The following is a 19,623-nucleotide window of genomic DNA, read 5'->3' on the forward strand; positions in this document are numbered from 1 at the left end:
ACAGGATGTAGTGATGAGTATTAAACCTGAGGACCAGCCAACCTTTAGATACAGGATGTAGTGATGAGTATTAAACCTGAGGACCAGCCAACCTTTAGATACAGGATGTAGTGATGAGTATTAAACCTGAGGACCAGCCAACCTTTAGATACAGGATGTAGTGATGAGTATTAAACCTGAGGACCAGCCAACCTTTAGATACAGGATGTAGTGATGAGTATTAAACCTGAGGACCAGCCTTTAGAACAGGATTTAGAGACAGGATGTAGTGATGAGTATTAAACCTGAGGACCAGCCAACCTTTAGATACAGGATGTAGTGATGAGTATTAAACCTGAGGACCAGCCAACCTTTAGATACAGGATGTAGTGATGAGTATTAAACCTGAGGACCAGCGAACCTTTAGATACAGGATGTAGTGATGAGTATTAAACCTGAGGACCAGCCAACCTTTAGAGACAGGATGTAGTGATGAGTATTAAACCTGAGGACCAGCCAACCTTTAGATACAGGATGTAGTGGTGAGTATTAAACCTGAGGACCAGCCAACCCTTTAGTATTAAACAGGATGTACAGGAGTGATGAGTATTAAACCTGAGGACCAGCCAACCTTTAGATACAGGATGTAGTGGTGAGTATTAAACCTGAGGACCAGCCAACCTTTAGATACAGGATGTAGTGATGAGTATTAAACCTGAGGACCAGCCAACCTTTAGAGACAGGATGTAGTGATGAGTATTAAACCTGAGGACCAGCCAACCTTTAGATACAGGATGTAGTGATGAGTATTAAACCTGAGGACCAGCCAACCTTTAGATACAGGATGTAGTGATGAGTATTAAACCTGAGGACCAGCCAACCTTTAGATACAGGATGTAGTGATGAGTATTAAACCTGAGGACCAGCCAACCTTTAGATACAGGATGTAGTGATGAGTATTTTGAGGACCAGACCTTTACAGGATGTAGTGATGAGTATTAAACCTGAGGACCAGCCAACCTTTAGAGACAGGATGTAGTGATGAGTATTAAACCTGAGGACCAGCCAACCTTTAGATACAGGATGTAGTGATGAGTATTAAACCTGAGGACCAGCCAACCTTTAGAGACAGGATGTAGTGATGAGTATTAAACCTGAGGACCAGCCAACCTTTAGATACAGGATGTAGTGATGAGTATTAAACCTGAGGACCAGCCAACCTTTAGAGACAGGATGTAGTGATGAGTATTAAACCTGAGGACCAGCCAACCTTTAGATACAGGATGTAGTGATGAGTATTAAACCTGAGGACCAGCCAACCTTTAGATACAGGATGTAGTGATGAGTATTAAACCTGAGGACCAGCCAACCTTTAGATACAGGATGTAGTGATGAGTATTAAACCTGAGGACCAGCCAACCTTTAGATACAGGATGTAGTGATGAGTATTAAACCTGAGGACCAGCCAACCTTTAGAGACAGGATGTAGTGGTGAGTATTAAACCTGAGGACCAGCCAACCTTTAGATACAGGATGTAGTGATGAGTATTAAACCTGAGGACCAGCCAACCTTTAGAGACAGGATGTAGTGATGAGTATTAAACCTGAGGACCAGCCAACCTTTAGATACAGGATGTAGTGATGAGTATTAAACCTGAGGACCAGCCAACCTTTAGATACAGGATGTAGTGGTGAGTATTAAACCTGAGGACCAGCCAACCTTTAGATACAGGATGTAGTGATGAGTATTAAAGGATGATAGTGATGAGTATTAAACCTGAGGACCAGCCAACCTTTAGAGACAGGATGTAGTGATGAGTATTAAACCTGAGGACCAGCCAACCTTTAGAGACAGGATGTAGTGATGAGTATTAAACCTGAGGACCAGCCAACCTTTAGATACAGGATGTAGTGATGAGTATTAAACCTGAGGACCAGCCAACCTAGAGACAGGATTAGATACAGGATGTAGTGATGAGTATTAAACCTGAGGACCAGCCAACCTTTAGATACAGGATGTAGTGATGAGTATTAAACCTGAGGACCAGCCAACCTTTAGATACAGGATGTAGTGATGAGTATTAAACCTGAGGACCAGCCAACCTTTAGAGACAGGATGTAGTGATGAGTATTAAACCTGAGGACCAGCCAACCTTTAGATACAGGATGTAGTGGATGTAGTAGATACAGTATTGAGTATTAAACCTGAGGACCAGCCAACCTTTAGATACAGGATGTAGTGATGAGTATTAAACCTGAGGACCAGCCAACCTTTAGATACAGGATGTAGTGGTGAGTATTAAACCTGAGGACCAGCCAACCTTTAGATACAGGATGTAGTGATGAGTATTAAACCTGAGGACCAGCCAACCTTTAGATACAGGAGCCAACCTTTAGTACAGGATGAGTGATGAGTATTAAACCTGAGGACCAGCCAACCTTTAGATACAGGATGTAGTGTAGTGAGTATTAAACCTGAGGACCAGCCAACCTTTAGATACAGGATGTAGTGATGAGTATTAAACCTGAGGACCAGCCAACCTTTAGATACAGGATGTAGTGATGAGTATTAAACCTGAGGACCAGCCAACCTTTTTAGAGTATTAAACAGGATGTAGTGATGAGTATTAAACCTGAGGACCAGCCAACCTTTAGATACAGGATGTAGTGATGAGTATTAAACCTGAGGACCAGCCAACCTTTAGAGACAGGATGTAGTGATGAGTATTAAACCTGAGGACCAGCCAACCTTTAGAGACAGGATGTAGTGATGAGTATTAAACCTGAGGACCAGCCAACCTTTAGATACAGGATGTAGTGATGAGTATTAAACCTGAGGACCAGCCAACCTTTAGATACAGGATGTAGTGATGAGTATTAAACCTGAGGACCAGCCAACCTTTAGATACAGGATGTAGTGATGAGTATTAAACCTGAGGACCAGCCAACCTTTAGATACAGTATTAAACCTGAGGACCAGCCAACCTTTAGAGACAGGATGTAGTGATGAGTATTAAACCTGAGGACCAGCCAACCTTTAGATACAGGATGTAGTGATGAGTATTAAACCTGAGGACCAGCCAACCTTTAGATACAGGATGTAGTGATGAGTATTAAACCTGAGGACCAGCCAACCTTTAGAGACAGGGATGTAGTGTATTAAACCTGAGGACCAGCCAACCTTTAGAGACAGGATGTGAGTATTAAACCTGAGGACCAGCCAACCTTTAGATACAGGATGTAGTGATGAGTATTAAACCTGAGGACCAGCCAACCTTTAGATGCAGGATGTAGTGATGAGTATTAAACCTGAGGACCAGCCAACCTTTAGATACAGGATGTAGTGATGAGTATTAAACCTGAGGACCAGCCAACCTTTAGAGACAGGATGTAGTGATGAGTATTAAACCTGAGGACCAGCCAACCTTTAGAGACAGGATGTAGTGATGAGTATTAAACCTGAGGACCAGCCAACCTTTAGATACAGGATGTAGTGATGAGTATTAAACCTGAGGACCACCAACCTTTAGATACAGGACCTTTAGATACAGGATGTAGTGATGAGTATTAAACCTGAGGACCAGCCAACCTTTAGATACAGGATGTAGTGATGAGTATTAAACCTGAGGACCAGCCAACCTTTAGAGACAGGATGTAGTGATGAGTATTAAACCTGAGGACCAGCCAACCTTTAGATACAGGATGTAGTGATGAGTATTAAACCTGAGGACCAGCCAACCAGGATGTTTAGATACAGGATGTAGTGATGAGTATTAAACCTGAGGACCAGCCAACCTTTAGATACAGGATGTAGTGATGAGTATTAAACCTGAGGACCAGCCAACCTTTAGAGACAGGATGTAGTGATGAGTATTAAACCTGAGGACCAGCCAACCTTTAGATACAGGATGTAGTGATGAGTATTAAACCTGAGGACCAGCCAACCTTTAGATACAGGATGTAGTGATGAGTATTAAACCTGAGGACCAGCCAACCTTTAGATACAGGATGTAGTGATGAGTATTAAACCTGAGGACCAGCCAACCTTTAGATACAGGATGTAGTGATGAGTATTAAACCTGAGGACCAGCCAACCTTTAGATACAGGATGTAGTGATGAGTATTAAACCTGAGGACCAGCCAACCTTTAGATACAGGATGTAGTGATGAGTATTAAACCTGAGGACCAGCCAACCTTTAGATACAGGATGTAGTGATGAGTATTAAACCTGAGGACCAGCCAACCTTTAGATACAGGATGTAGTGATGAGTATTAAACCTGAGGACCAGCCAACCTTTAGATACAGGATGTAGTGATGAGTATTAAACCTGAGGACCAGCCAACCTTTAGATACAGGATGTAGTGATGAGTATTAAACCTGAGGACCAGCCAACCTTTAGAGACAGGATGTAGTGATGAGTATTAAACCTGAGGACCAGCCTTTAGAACAGGATGTAGTGATTTAGAGACAGGATGTAGTGATGAGTATTAAACCTGAGGACCAGCCAACCTTTAGATACAGGATGTAGTGATGAGTATTAAACCTGAGGACCAGCCAACCTTTAGAGACAGGATGTAGTGATGAGTATTAAACCTGAGGACCAGCCAACCTTTAGAGACAGGATGTAAAGTGGATGAGTATTAAACCTGAGGACCAGCCAACCTTTAGATACAGGATGTAGTGATGAGTATTAAACCTGAGGACCAGCCAACCTTTAGAGACAGGATGTAGTGATGAGTATTAAACCTGAGGACCAGCCAACCTTTAGATACAGGATGTAGTGATGAGTATTAAACCTAAACTTTAGATACTGAGGACCAGACCAGCCAACCTTTAGATACAGGATGTAGTGATGAGTATTAAACCTGAGGACCAGCCAACCTTTAGATACAGGATGTAGTGATGAGTATTAAACCTGAGGACCAGCCAACCTTTAGATACAGGATGTAGTGATGAGTATTAAACCTGAGGACCAGCCAACCTTTAGATACAGGATGTAGTGATGAGTATTAAACCTGAGGACCAGCCAACCTTTAGATACAGGATGTAGTGGATGAGTATTAAACCTGAGGACCAGCCAACCTTTAGATACAGGATGTAGTGATGAGTATTAAACCTGAGGACCAGCCAACCTTTAGAGACAGGATGTACAGTGATGAGTATTAAACCTGAGGACCAGCCAACCTTTAGATACAGGATGTAGTGATGAGTATTAAACCTGAGGACCAGCCAACCTTTAGATACAGGATGTAGTGATGAGTATTAAACCTGAGGACCAGCCAACCTTTAGAGACAGGATGTAGTAGATACAGGATGTAGTGATGAGTATTAAACCTGAGGACCAGCCAACCTTTAGATACAGGATGTAGTGATGAGTATTAAACCTGAGGACCAGCCAACCTTTAGATAAACAGGATGTAGTGATGAGTATTAAACCTGAGGACCAGCCAACCTTTAGAGACAGGATGTAGTGATGAGTATTAAACCTGAGGACCAGCCAACCTTTAGATACAGGATGTAGTGATGAGTATTAAACCTGAGGACCAGCCAACCTTTAGAGACAGGATGTAGTGATGAGTATTAAACCTGAGGACCAGCCAACCTTTAGAGACAGGATGTAGTGATGAGTATTACAACTGTGATAAAGTGAAGTGTGCTGTGGTAGACAGCATCCAATGGTTTAAGAGTCGTGGCAGCTGAGTTCTGGTATATGGTGTGACCAGTCAAGAACTGTCAGGAAAGTTAACTGTACAATCTGCTTCCCGCTGTTCAGGGAGAAGCAAGATCTATTCTGAATTTTAAAAAAGAAGCCCATTTTAAATCTTCTCTTTTTAACTAGCTCATCAGTACCTTATTTAAACATGAAATCCTTGACAATCCAAACGCCCCCAGATATTTATAGGCAGGAACTCAATTGATGGGAGAACCCTTAAATGAACTAATGTAGTGTTACGGTTTTCTAGGTGTGAAGGAGAGTCGGACCAAAATGCAGCGTGGTTAATATGATACATATTTAATACGATGAAAACACAAACAAGACAAAACAACAAACGGAACGTGAAAACCTATACAGCCTATCTGGTGAATATACAAAACACTGAGACAGGAACAATCACCCACGAAATACTCAAAGAATATGGCTGCCTAAATATGGTTCCCAATCAGAGACAACGAATATCACCTGACTCTGATTGAGAACCGCCTCAGGCAGCCATAGACTATACTAGACACCCTCAAGACGAAACACACCGCAATAAACCCATGTCACACCCTGGCCTGACCAAATAAATGAAGATAAACACAATATATTTCGACCAGGGCGTGACATGTAGTCTATCTGAAACATTTATTGCGAGAATTTAGAGAACAACATAAATGTAGTCTCGCCCATATTATGTACCAGTTTTAAACCAACCAGGGGCTTTTTGTAAGGTAACAAAGTCAGATTTCACCTCTAACAACACCTGGTCTACAGTTGGGCCAACGGTATACATAACAGGATCATCTGCATATATATAAATATTACGCATTTTAACAGAGAGACCAATATTATGTATATTACAAGTTAACAGGTAGACCAATATTATGTATATTACAAGTTAACAGATAACTTGTAATATACATAACACTGGGCTAACAGATAGATAGTTAAGACTCAGATGGATAGTTAAAACTCAGATAGATAGTTAACATTCAGATAGATAGTTAACACTCAGATAGATAATTAACATTCAGATAGATAGTTAACACTCAGATAGATAGTTAACACTCAGATAGATAGTTAACTCAGATAGATAGTTAACACTCAGATAGTTAACACACATAGTTCGTTAACACTCAGCTAGTTAACACTCAGATAGATAGTTAACACTCAGATAGTTAACACTCAGATAGATAGTTAACACTCAGATAGTTAACACTCAGATAGTTAACACTCAGATAGTTAACACTCAGATTGATAATCAACACTCAGATAGATAGTTAACACTCAGATAGATAGTTAACACTCAGATTGATAATCAACAATCAGATAGATAGTTAACACTCAGATAGATAGTTAACACTCAGATTGATAGTTAACACTCAGATAGATAGTTAACACTCAGATAGATAGTTAACACTCAGATAGATAGTTAACACTCAGATAGATAGTTAACACTCAGATAGACAGTTAACACTCAGATAGATAGTTAACACTCAGATAGATAGTTAACATTCAGATAGATAGTTAACTCAGATAGATAGTTAACACTCAGATAGATAGTTAACATTCAGATAGATAGTTAACACTCAGATAGATAGTTAACACTCACATAGATAACACTCACATAGATAGTTAACACTCAGATAGATAGTTAACATTCAGATAGATAGTTAACACTCACATAGATAACACTCACATAGATAGTTAACACTCAGATAGATAGTTAACATTCAGATAGATAGTTAACACTCAGATAGATAGTTAACACTCACATAGATAGTTAACACTCAGATAGATAACACTCACATAGATAGTTAACACTCACATAGATAACACTCACATAGATAGTTAACACTCAGATAGATAGTTAACATTCAGATAGATAGTTAACACTCACATAGATAACACTCACATAGATAGTTAACATTCAGATAGATAGTTAACACTCACATAGATAACACTCACATAGATAGTTAACACTCAGATAGATAGTTAACATTCAGATAGATAGATAACACTCACATAGATAACACTCACATAGATAGTTAACACTCAGATAGATAGATAACACTCACATAGATAGTTAACATTCAGATAGATAGATAACACTCACATAGATAGTTAACATTCAGAGGGATAGTTAACATTCAGATAGATAGTTAACAAAAGGAAGAGCCTGTCCACGCCCTTAGTACATTGAACAAACTCTCTCTCCTGATACAGACTATCTGCCAGATAACACGTGTACAACATTTGACATAAGAGGACCTGGTGCTGCACGGCCACACACACAATGGGATTTTATGTGAGAGGTCATGAACTCCAGCCATAAACAGGTGTCACTGTGTGAGTGTGTGCTGCCCGTGTGTGTTTCTGGGGAGCCAACGTGACCAGGTCACATGATAAGGTTATAACTGTGAATCAACAACTTTCCCTCACAAGTTACATGGACAAAATGCGGACAAAATCACCTATGAATGTTATTGTGTTCCTAAAACAAGTTGTATTATCACCGTGTTGCTGGTTAATTCGTTACCCTCGAATTCTAGAAAATCTTATTTTAACGCATTGATAAAAGCCTTTATTTCTAGAGTTACGGTAGCTCTGGGCCAGGGCGTTAGGTCTTCTACACGTGTAGTGGAGAAACTGCCTTTACGTCTTGTTACGAAACCCACGCTACAAATACGATTATTCAATCACATTTTACTGCCAGACAGACGTGGGTGCGCGTTCCCCTCCGGTCATAAACAGACAGTAATGCTGGCGTTCCAAGTGCCACCCTATTGCCTACATCGTTTTTCCTGGTCGAAAGTAGTAAAGCCATTAGGGATTAGAACGCTATTCGGGACGTATGTATTACCACTGATCAAGCCGCTGCCCTCCCGTTACAAAGCCGTTTTTTTCTTATCAGACTCAATTAATTTCAATTCAAAGGGCTTTATTGGCATGGGAAACATGTTTGAAATTGCCAAAAGCAAGTGACATACACCTGCATTGTTTGCTGTTTGGGGTTTTAGGCTGGGTTTCTGTACAGCACTTTGAGATATCAGCTGATGTACGAAGGGCTATATAAATACATTTGATTTGATTTGATTTGATTTGACATAGACAATAAATAAGAGGGGAATAAACAAGCAGAAATGAACAGTAAACATCACACTCACAAAAGTGTGAAAATTATATATATTTAAAATAGTATATTATTGGCAATGTACAGTGTTGTAAGGATGTGCAAATAGTTGAAAGGGAAAATAAATCAACATAAATATGGGTTGTATTTACAATGGTGTTTGTTCTTCACTGGTTGCCCTTTTCTTGTGGCAACAGGTCACACATCTTGCTGCTGTGATGGTACACTGTCAGGTATTCTGCCACTGTGTACTCTCTGTTTAGGGACAAATAGTATTTCTAGTTTGCTCTCTTTCTTTGGTTGATTCTTTCCAATGTGTCAAGTAATTATCTTTTTGTTTTCTCATGATTTGATTGGGTCTAATTGTGTTGCTGTCCTGGGGCTCTGTGGGGTCTGTTTGTGTTTGTGAACAGAGCCCCAGGACCAGCTTGCTTAGGGGACTCTTCTCCAGGTTCCTCTCTCTGTAGGTGAAGGATTTGTTACGTAAGGTTTGAGAATCGCTTCCCTTATTGTGGTTGTAGAATTTAACAGGTATTTTCTGCATTTTGATAATTAGCGTGAATCTTCCTAGTTCTGCTCCGCATGCATTACTTTGGTGTTTCACCTTGTAAACTCTCTCACAGTTCGGCAGGGCTGTAAAAACTATAAATCTGCTGAAGACCAACACATTCATTTATATAGCTCTCAAACTTGGTTACACAACACAGCTTTAGAGCTTGCAAGGAAAGGCATTTCGCTGTACTTGTGCACGTGACATTAAAACTTGACATTTGAAACAATCCACATCACAGTCCACTGCAAGGAGAATTAGGATTACATTGGTCGACTCGGTAGTTCAGCTCTCCATTTCCAGTCGCAGGGTAAGTGACACAAATGTGATATTTGATAGACAAATTATTTGGCGACTGGCTATTTTGTTGTGTTTTTTTTTAACGATAGTTAATGAATGTGAATAGATGTTACAGTTGTTTAACTTTCAGATGGGAACGGTAGAGAGCAATAGGCAATGTTTACGTGATTTAATTATTCCCGCACCTCGCTGTCTCATTTCTGACAGGACCTTCAGAATGTCGGAGAAGTACAAAAGCCACATCCTGGTGATGGAGGACCGAGGGACTAACGGGTCTCTTGAGTCTACCGGTACCGCCAAGTCCCCTCAAGGTTCAACCGTTAGTTTCCATAACGTCCACTATAAGGTGACGCAGAGGAGCGGCTGTCTGTGTATCAAGAGGAAGACTACCACCAAAGACATTCTCATAGATCTGAAGTAAGTCGACGAGACACTGTTGTTGAGATATAATCAGTCTTATACGTGTGTCGGCTCTTAATACGACCCATTAGGTCGCGGGAAGAACATAATCCCGCAGAAGGATTTACATTTATTTTTTAAATATTTAGAATCAGCCACCAGGGGGCAGCGGTGTTTTGTCATAACAGACAGCAGGTGTTTCACTTGTTTCAATGTGTTTCAGTTGAAGTAACCTATTTACACTGATAAATAGACAATATCTAAAAGGGGTAGATGTATGTTCGTTAAAGATTTTAATTTTTTTTTTTTTTAAATCAATTGTTTTATGATAGGTTCAAGGCAAACAATAATCAATAATAAATTCACAATAGGTTCGGTACTTGTGTGGCCCAGTGGTTACAGCCGCTTATATGCCAGAGTCGGCTCAAATCTGTCTGATTTTGCCTTTCTGAATTTTTTGGGGGACTAACTAGTAGGCTACTTTTCTAGTAACTCTCTGTGGGCTGTACTCTTAATCGGGTAATTTCTGAAGGAAGTGACGTATTACTCTGTTACATTTATACCAAATCACTTCAATTACAGTCGGATGAAAACCTAACTCCAAATGTGTGTTTAAAAAATATATATATATATATTTATTTTTAACATGAATCGATTCTATTGGTTTCCCTTTATTTCCGCAAGATGACTGGGAACTCGGAAGGAGGAAAAAAAACACGCTCCGACTTTGAAAAATGTTGTTTTGAACTGTCTTCTATTGAGCCTTGTTTGGTATTTGCGTGTCAAAAAGATACATTTCAAATAACACTAATTTATGCATAAAATAACACTATTTCACACGTCAAATAAGCTTGTTGACCAATCAGGACCTGAATATTAAGGTTTCATATTTTCCGGTAACACCCAGAATTTCCCGCCAAAACCCAGAAGTGACATTCAAAAGCATATAAAGCCTTCCTCTTCACTCCTGAAGATATTTTTCGTTATTAGGTTCTCAGCCAGACACGATCTGAGGTAAGTTACACGTTAACAAGTTGAGTGTAGGGGGCAGTATTTTGATGTTTGGATGAAAAACATACCCAAATAAAACTGCCTATTTCTCAGGCCCAGAAGCTAGAATATGCATATAACTGGCGGATTATGATAGAAAACAGTCTAAAGTTTCCAAAACTGTCAACATATTGTCTGTGAGTATAACAGAACTGATATTGCAGGCAAAAACCTGAGGAAAATCCAACCAGGAAGTGCATCTTATTTTGAAACCTCCCTGTTCCATTGCTGGCTTCCCTCCATTTAAAGGGATATCAACCAGATTCCTTTCCATATGGCTTCCACATGGTGTGAACAGTCTTTAGACATAGTTTCAGCCTTTTATTCTGAAAAATGAGCGAGATCGATGACGTCAGTGGATGGCTGGGTGTCCCCAGAGTTTTGCATGCGCCAACAGCTTGGAGCAGATATTTTCTCTCTCTTGCCAATTGAAAAAGCTCCCATCTGGTTTAAATATTATCGATTATCTATTGTAAAAACAACCCGAGGATTGATTAGAAAAAACGTTTGACATGTTTCTACGAACTTTACGGATACTATTTGGAATTTTTGTCTGCCCATCGTGACCTGCACGAGCCTGTGGATTACTAAACAAAACGCGCCAACCAAATTGAGGTTTTTGGATATAAAAATAATCTTTATCCAACAAAAATAACATTTATTGTGTAACTGGGAGTCTCGTGAGTGCAAACATCCGAAGATCATCAAAGGTAAGCGATTCATTTTATTGCTTTTCTGACTTTTGTGACCAATCTACTTTGCTGCTAGCTGTTTGTAATGTTTTGTCTGCTGAGAGAGATGTCCTCACATAAACACTTGGTTTGCTTTCGCTGTAAAGCTTTTTCTGAAATCTGACACGCCAGGTGGATTAACAACAAGCTAAACTGTGTTTTGCTATATTGCACTTGTGATTTCATGAACATTTAATATTTTTAGTAATTTAATTTGAATTTGGCACTCTGCAGTTCAGCGGATGTTGACGGAAAATGATCCTGCTAATGGGATCGGTGCGCCAAGAGGTTTTTAACCTGTTATGGCTGCAATCGCGATACCGGGATCGCTATGACAACTACCAGTGAAAATAGAGGGCGCCAAAATTCAAACCACAGAAATCTCATAATTACAATTTCTAAAACATATTTCTAAAACATACATGTGTCTTATATCATTTAAAATCTATTTTTGTTGTTAATCCCACCAAAGTGTCTGATTTCAAATAGGCTTTTCAGCGAAAGCACTACAAACGATTATATTAGGTCTCCACCAAACCACAATAAGCACAGACATTTTCCAGCTAAATATAGCCTTCACAAATACCAGAAATAAAGATCAAATGAATCACTAACCTTGAATTATCTTCATCAGATGACACTCATAGGACTTCATGTTACACAATACATGCATGTTTTAGTTGATAAAGTTCATATTTATATAAAAAGATACAGGGTTAGGGTTAGCTGAAATACAGGGTTAGGGTTAGCTAAAATACAGGGTTAGGGTTAGCTAAAATACAGGGTTAGGGTTAGCTAAAATACAGGTTTAGGGTTAGCTAAAATACAGGGTTAGCTATAATACAGGGTTAGGGTTAGCTGAAATACAGGGTTAGAGTTAGCTAAAATACAAGGTTAGGGTTAGCTAAAATACAGGGTTAGGGTTAGCTAAAATACAGGGTTAGGGTTAGCTAAAATACAGGGTTAGGGTTAGCTAAAATACAGGGTTAGGGTTAGCTAAAATACAAGGTTAGGGTTAGCTAAAATACAGGGTTAGGGTTAGCTAAAATACAGGGTTAGGGTTAGCTAAAATACAGGGTTAGGGTTAGCTAAAATACAAGGTTAGGGTTAGCTAAAATACAGGGTTAGGGTTAGCTAAAATACAGGGTTAGGGTTAGCTAAAATACAGGGTTAGGGTTAGCTAAAATACAGGGTTAGGGTTAGCTAAAATACAGGGTTAAAGTTAGCTAAAATACAGGGTTAGGGTTAGCTAAAATACAGGGTTAGGGTTAGCTAAAATACAGGGTTAGGGTTAGCTAAAATATAGGGTTAGGGTTATCTAAAATACAGGGTTAGCTATAATACAGAGTTAGGGTTAGCTAAAATACAGGGTTAGTGTTAGCTAAAATACAGGGTTAGGGTTAGCTCAAATACAGGGTTACAGTTAGGGTTAGCTAAAATTTAGGGTTAGGGTTAGCTAAAATACAAAAAAATCTACTTTTGATGTGAATTTGACAAAAGCTGCATCCCATCTCGACATGACCGATAAATCCTTCCTTGACAGGAAAAAGATGATTGAGTCGACTTTGGCAATTGATATCTGCACTGTTTGGTTATTTAGTACTTACATGATTCTTACCTGAATGACTACCTAGATGTTTAATTCCGTGCTGAAATCTGTCTCATTTGCATACTAGTAACATGATCGATAGTGAAATGTAGACATTGATCCACTTACCTGATCCTCCTCAATATTTCAGTGTGAATGAAAAATAAAACCTCACAGTTGGTGTAAATATTTTTGGTACATATTCACCATCACATGTATTTAAAATAATATTGTGAAATAAATTTTCAAATTGTAAAATTATTCCAATGTCGCGAGTACCAGGTAGCCTAGTGGTTTAGAGCATTGGGCCAGTAACCAAAAGGTTGCCAGATCAAATCCCCAAGTTGACCAGGTAAAAATCTGTCGTTCTGCCCCTGAAGGTAGTTAACCCACTGTTCCCCTGAACAAGGCAGTTAACCCACTGTTCTCCTGAACAAGGCAGTTAACCCACTGTTCCCCTGAACAAGGCCGTTAACCCACTGTTCCCCTGAACAAGGCAGTTAACCCACTGTTCCCCTGAACAAGGCAGTTAACCCACTGTTCCCCTGAACAAGGCCGTTAACCCACTGTTCCCCTGAACAAGGCAGTTAACCCACTGTTCCCCTGAACAAGGCAGTTAACCCACTGTTCCCCTGAGCAAGGCAGTTAACCCCACTGTTCCCCTGAACAAGGCAGTTAACCCACTGTTCCCCTGAACAAGGCAGTTAACCCCACTGTTCCCCTGAACAAGGTAGTTAACCCACTCTTCCCCTGAACAAGGTAGTTAACCCACTCTTCCCCTGAACAAGGTAGTTAACCCACTCTTCCCCTGAACAAGGTAGTTAACCCACTCTTCCCCTGAACAAGGCAGTTAACCCACTGTTCCCCTGAACAAGGCCGTTAACCCACTGTTCCCCTGAACAAGGCAGTTAAGCCCACTGTTCCCCTGAACAAGGTAGTTAACCCCACTGTTCCTCGGTAGGCCGTCGTCGTAAATAAGAATTTGTTCTTAACTGACTTGCCGAGTTAAATCAAGGTAGAAAATACCTTTTAATTAAATTGAGCACACTGATACCGTAATTAAAACTGTACAGTCTACAGACTTTATTTGATGTCAGTCTTCGTTGTAGACTTCCTGTCCTGGAGGCCATCAGCAAGATGGTGCTGGCAGGCTTTAATAAATAATACATCAATAGTCGAAGGTGCATAAAGATGGCGGCCCCCACATGTACTTACCATAAATGCCTCGTTTGCTAAGTTCCACTGTATTGTATACTGCTCTCCATTACTCGTTGTATTAACGCAGATCCAAAATGTAGCTCCAAGATGGGAGGAATTTGAAACTACGAAAAAATTAGTTAGTCGAGCCAGCTATCTAAACTGGTAGGAATCATGGTCTAATTATGTTAATTAGTCTAGCCAGCTATCTAAACTGGTAGGAATCATGGTCTAATTATGTTAATTAGTCTAGCCAGCTATCTAAACTGGTAGGAATCATGGTCTAATTATGTTAATTGGTCTAGCCAGCTATCTAAACTGGTAGGAATCATGGTCTAATTATGTTAATTAGTCTAGCCAGCTATCTAAACTGGTAGGAATCATGGTCTAATTATGTTAATTAGTCTAGCCAGCTATCTAAACTGGTAGGAATCATGGTCTAATTATGTTAATTAGTCTAGCCAGCTATCTAAACTGGTAGGAATCATGGTCTAATTATGTTAATTAGTCTAGCCAGCTATCTAAACTGGTAGGAATCATGGTCCAATTATGTTAATTAGTCTAGCCAGCTATCTAAACTGGTAGGAATCATGGTCTAATTATGTTAATTGGTCTAGCCAGCTATCTAAACTGGTAGGAATCATGGTCTAATTATGTTAATTAGTCTAGCCAGCTATCTAAACTGGTAGGAATCATGGTCTAATTATGTTAATTAGTCTAGCCAGCTATCTAAACTGGTAGGAATCATGGTCTAATTATGTTAATTAGTCTAGCCAGCTATCTAAACTGGTAGGAATCATGGTCTAATTATGTTAATTAGTCTAGCCAGCTATCTAAACTGGTAGGAATCATGGTCTAATTATGTTAATTAGTCTAGCCAGCTATCTAAACTGGTAGGAATCATGGTCTAATTATGTTAATTGGTCTAGCCAGCTATCTAAACTGGTAGGAATCATGGTCTAATTATGTTAATTAGTCTAGCCAGCTATCTAAACTGGTAGGAATCATGGTCTAATTATGTTAATTAGTCTAGCCAGCTATCTAAACTGGTAGGAATCATGGTCTAATTATGTTAATTAGTCTAGCCAGCTATCTAAACTGGTAGGAATCATGGTCTAATTATGTTAATTAGTCTAGCCAGCTATCTAAACTGGTAGGAATCATGGTCTAATTATGTTAATTAGTCTAGCCAGCTATCTAAACTGGTAGGAATCATGGTCTAATTATGTTAATTGGTCTAGCCAGCTATCTAAACTGGTAGGAATCATGGTCTAATTATGTTAATTAGTCTAGCCAGCTATCTAAACTGGTAGGAATCATGGTCTAATTATGTTAATTAGTCTAGCCAGCTATCTAAACTGGTAGGAATCATGGTCTAATTATGTTAATTAGTCTAGCCAGCTATCTAAACTGGTAGGAATCATGGTCTAATTATGTTAATTAGTCTAGCCAGCTATCTAAACTGGTAGGAATCATGGTCTAATTATGTTAATTAGTCTAGCCAGCTATCTAAACTGGTAGGAATCATGGTCTAATTATATTAATTAGTCTAGCCAGCTATCTAAACTGGTAGGAATCATGGTCTAATTGGTCTAGCCAGCTATCTAAACTGGTAGGAATCATGGTCTAATTATGTTAATTAGTCTAGCCAGCTATCTAAACTGGTAGGAATCATGGTCTAATTGGTCTAGCCAGCTATCTAAACTGGTAGGAATCATGGTCTAATTATGTTAATTGGTCTAGCCAGCTATCTAAACTGGTAGGAATCATGGTCTAATTATGTTAATTGGTCTAGCCAGCTATCTAAACTGGTAGGAATCATGGTCTAATTGGTCTAGCCAGATATCTAAACTGGTAGGAATCATGGTCTAATTATGTTAATTAGTCTAGCCAGCTATCTAAACTGGTAGGAATCATGGTCTAATTATATTAATTAGTCTAGCCAGCTATCTAAACTGGTAGGAATCATAGTCTAATTGGTCTAGCCAGCTATCTAAACTGGTAGGAATCATGGTCTAATTATGTTAATTAGTCTAGCCAGCTATCTAAACTGGTAGGAATCATGGTCTAATTGGTCTAGCCAGCTATCTAAACTGGTAGGAATCATGGTCTAATTATGTTAATTGGTCTAGCCAGCTATCTAAACTGGTAGGAATCATGGTCTAATTATGTTAATTGGTCTAGCCAGCTATCTAAACTGGTAGGAATCATGGTCTAATTGGTCTAGCCAGATATCTAAACTGGTAGGAATCATGGTCTAATTATGTTAATTAGTCTAGCCAGCTATCTAAACTGGTAGGAATCATGGTCTAATTATGTTAATTAGTCTAGCCAGCTATCTAAACTGGTAGGAATCATGGTCTAATTGGTCTAGCCAGCTATCTAAACTGGTAGGAATCATGGTCTAATTATGTTAATTAGTCTAGCCAGCTATCTAAACTGGTAGGAATCATGGTCTAATTATGTTAATTGGTCTAGCCAGCTATCTAAACTGGTAGGAATCATGGTCTAATTATGTTAATTGGTCTAGCCAGCTATCTAAACTGGTAGGAATCATGGTCTAATTGGTCTAGCCAGATATCTAAACTGGTAGGAATCATGGTCTAATTATGTTAATTAGTCTAGCCAGCTATCTAAACTGGTAGGAATCATGGTCTAATTATATTAATTAGTCTAGCCAGCTATCTAAACTGGTAGGAATCATGGTCTAATTGGTCTAGCCAGCTATCTAAACTGGTAGGAATCATGGTCTAATTATGTTAATTAGTCTAGCCAGCTATCTAAACTGGTAGGAATCATGGTCTAATTGGTCTAGCCAGCTATCTAAACTGGTAGGAATCATGGTCTAATTATGTTAATTGGTCTAGCCAGCTATCTAAACTGGTAGGAATCATGGTCTAATTATGTTAATTAGTCTAGCCAGCTATCTAAACTGGTAGGAATCATGGTCTAATTATGTTAATTAGTCTAGCCAGCTATCTAAACTGGTAGGAATCATGGTCTAATTATATTAATTAGTCTAGCCAGCTATCTAAACTGGTAGGAATCATGGTCTAATTGGTCTAGCCAGCTATCTAAACTGGTAGGAATCATGGTCTAATTATGTTAATTAGTCTAGCCAGCTATCTAAACTGGTAGGAATCATGGTCTAATTGGTCTAGCCAGCTATCTAAACTGGTAGGAATCATGGTCTAATTATGTTAATTGGTCTAGCCAGCTATCTAAACTGGTAGGAATCATGGTCTAATTATGTTAATTGGTCTAGCCAGCTATCTAAACTGGTAGGAATCATGGTCTAATTGGTCTAGCCAGATATCTAAACTGGTAGGAATCATGGTCTAATTATGTTAATTAGTCTAGCCAGCTATCTAAACTGGTAGGAATCATGGTCTAATTGGTCTAGCCAGCTATCTAAACTGGTAGGAATCATGGTCTAATTATGTTAATTGGTCTAGCCAGCTATCTAAACTGGTAGGAATCATGGTCTAATTATGTTAATTGGTCTAGCCAGCTATCTAAACTGGTAGGAATCATGGTCTAATTGGTCTAGCCAGATATCTAAACTGGTAGGAATCATGGTCTAATTATGTTAATTAGTCTAGCCAGCTATCTAAACTGGTAGGAATCATGGTCTAATTATGTTAATTAGTCTAGCCAGCTATCTAAACTGGTAGGAATCATGGTCTAATTGGTCTAGCCAGCTATCTAAACTGGTAGGAATCATGGTCTAATTGTGTTAATTAGTCTAGCCAGCTATCTAAACTGGGAGGAATCATGGTCTAATTATGTTAATTAGTCTAGCCAGCTATCTAAACTGGTAGGAATCATGGTCTAATTATGTTAATTAGTCTAGCCAGCTATCTAAACTGGTAGGAATCATGGTCTAATTATGTTAATTAGTCTAGCCAGCTATCTAAACTGGTAGGAATCATGGTCTAATTGGTCTAGCCAGCTATCTAAACTGGTAGGAATCATGGTCTAATTATGTTAATTAGTCTAGCCAGCTATCTAAACTGGTAGGAATCATGGTCTAATTGGTCTAGCCAGCTATCTAAACTGGTAGGAATCATGGTCTAATTATGTTAATTGGTCTAGCCAGCTATCTAAACTGGTAGGAATCATGGTCTAATTATGTTAATTGGTCTAGCCAGCTATCTAAACTGGTAGGAATCATGGTCTAATTGGTCTAGCCAGATATCTAAACTGGTAGGAATCATGGTCTAATTATGTTAATTAGTCTAGCCAGCTATCTAAACTGGTAGGAATCATGGTCTAATTGGTCTAGCCAGCTATCTAAACTGGTAGGAATCATGGTCTAATTATGTTAATTGGTCTAGCCAGCTATCTAAACTGGTAGGAATCATGGTCTAATTATGTTAATTGGTCTAGCCAGCTATCTAAACTGGTAGGAATCATGGTCTAATTGGTCTAGCCAGATATCTAAACTGGTAGGAATCATGGTCTAATTATGTTAATTAGTCTAGCCAGCTATCTAAACTGGTAGGAATCATGGTCTAATTATGTTAATTAGTCTAGCCAGCTATCTAAACTGGTAGGAATCATGGTCTAATTGGTCTAGCCAGCTATCTAAACTGGTAGGAATCATGGTCTAATTATGTTAATTAGTCTAGCCAGCTATCTAAACTGGTAGGAATCATGGTCTAATTATGTTAATTGGTCTAGCCAGCTATCTAAACTGGTAGGAATCATGGTCTAATTATGTTAATTGGTCTAGCCAGCTATCTAAACTGGTAGGAATCATGGTCTAATTGGTCTAGCCAGATATCTAAACTGGTAGGAATCATGGTCTAATTATGTTAATTAGTCTAGCCAGCTATCTAAACTGGTAGGAATCATGGTCTAATTATATTAATTAGTCTAGCCAGCTATCTAAACTGGTAGGAATCATGGTCTAATTGGTCTAGCCAGCTATCTAAACTGGTAGGAATCATGGTCTAATTATGTTAATTAGTCTAGCCAGCTATCTAAACTG

The 19,623-nt window shown here is 39.0% G+C and overlaps 1 protein-coding gene across 1 annotated transcript in view; it reads left to right on the plus strand.

The window, feature by feature from the left end:
- The first annotated feature begins 9,881 nt into the window (after positions 1–9,881).
- LOC127906127 (broad substrate specificity ATP-binding cassette transporter ABCG2-like) overlaps positions 9,882–19,623 on the plus strand; it is a 60,449-nt gene continuing 50,707 nt past the window's right edge. The window contains exon 1 of the mRNA XM_052498187.1: positions 9,882–10,082. Within this exon, the coding sequence (XP_052354147.1) occupies positions 9,883–10,082 (200 nt within the window). The 5' untranslated portion in view covers position 9,882. The remainder of the gene's footprint in view (positions 10,083–19,623) is intronic.

The sequence above is a fragment of the Oncorhynchus keta genome, chromosome 35 (assembly GCF_023373465.1).
Source record: "Oncorhynchus keta strain PuntledgeMale-10-30-2019 chromosome 35, Oket_V2, whole genome shotgun sequence".
Lineage (NCBI taxonomy): Eukaryota > Metazoa > Chordata > Actinopteri > Salmoniformes > Salmonidae > Oncorhynchus > Oncorhynchus keta.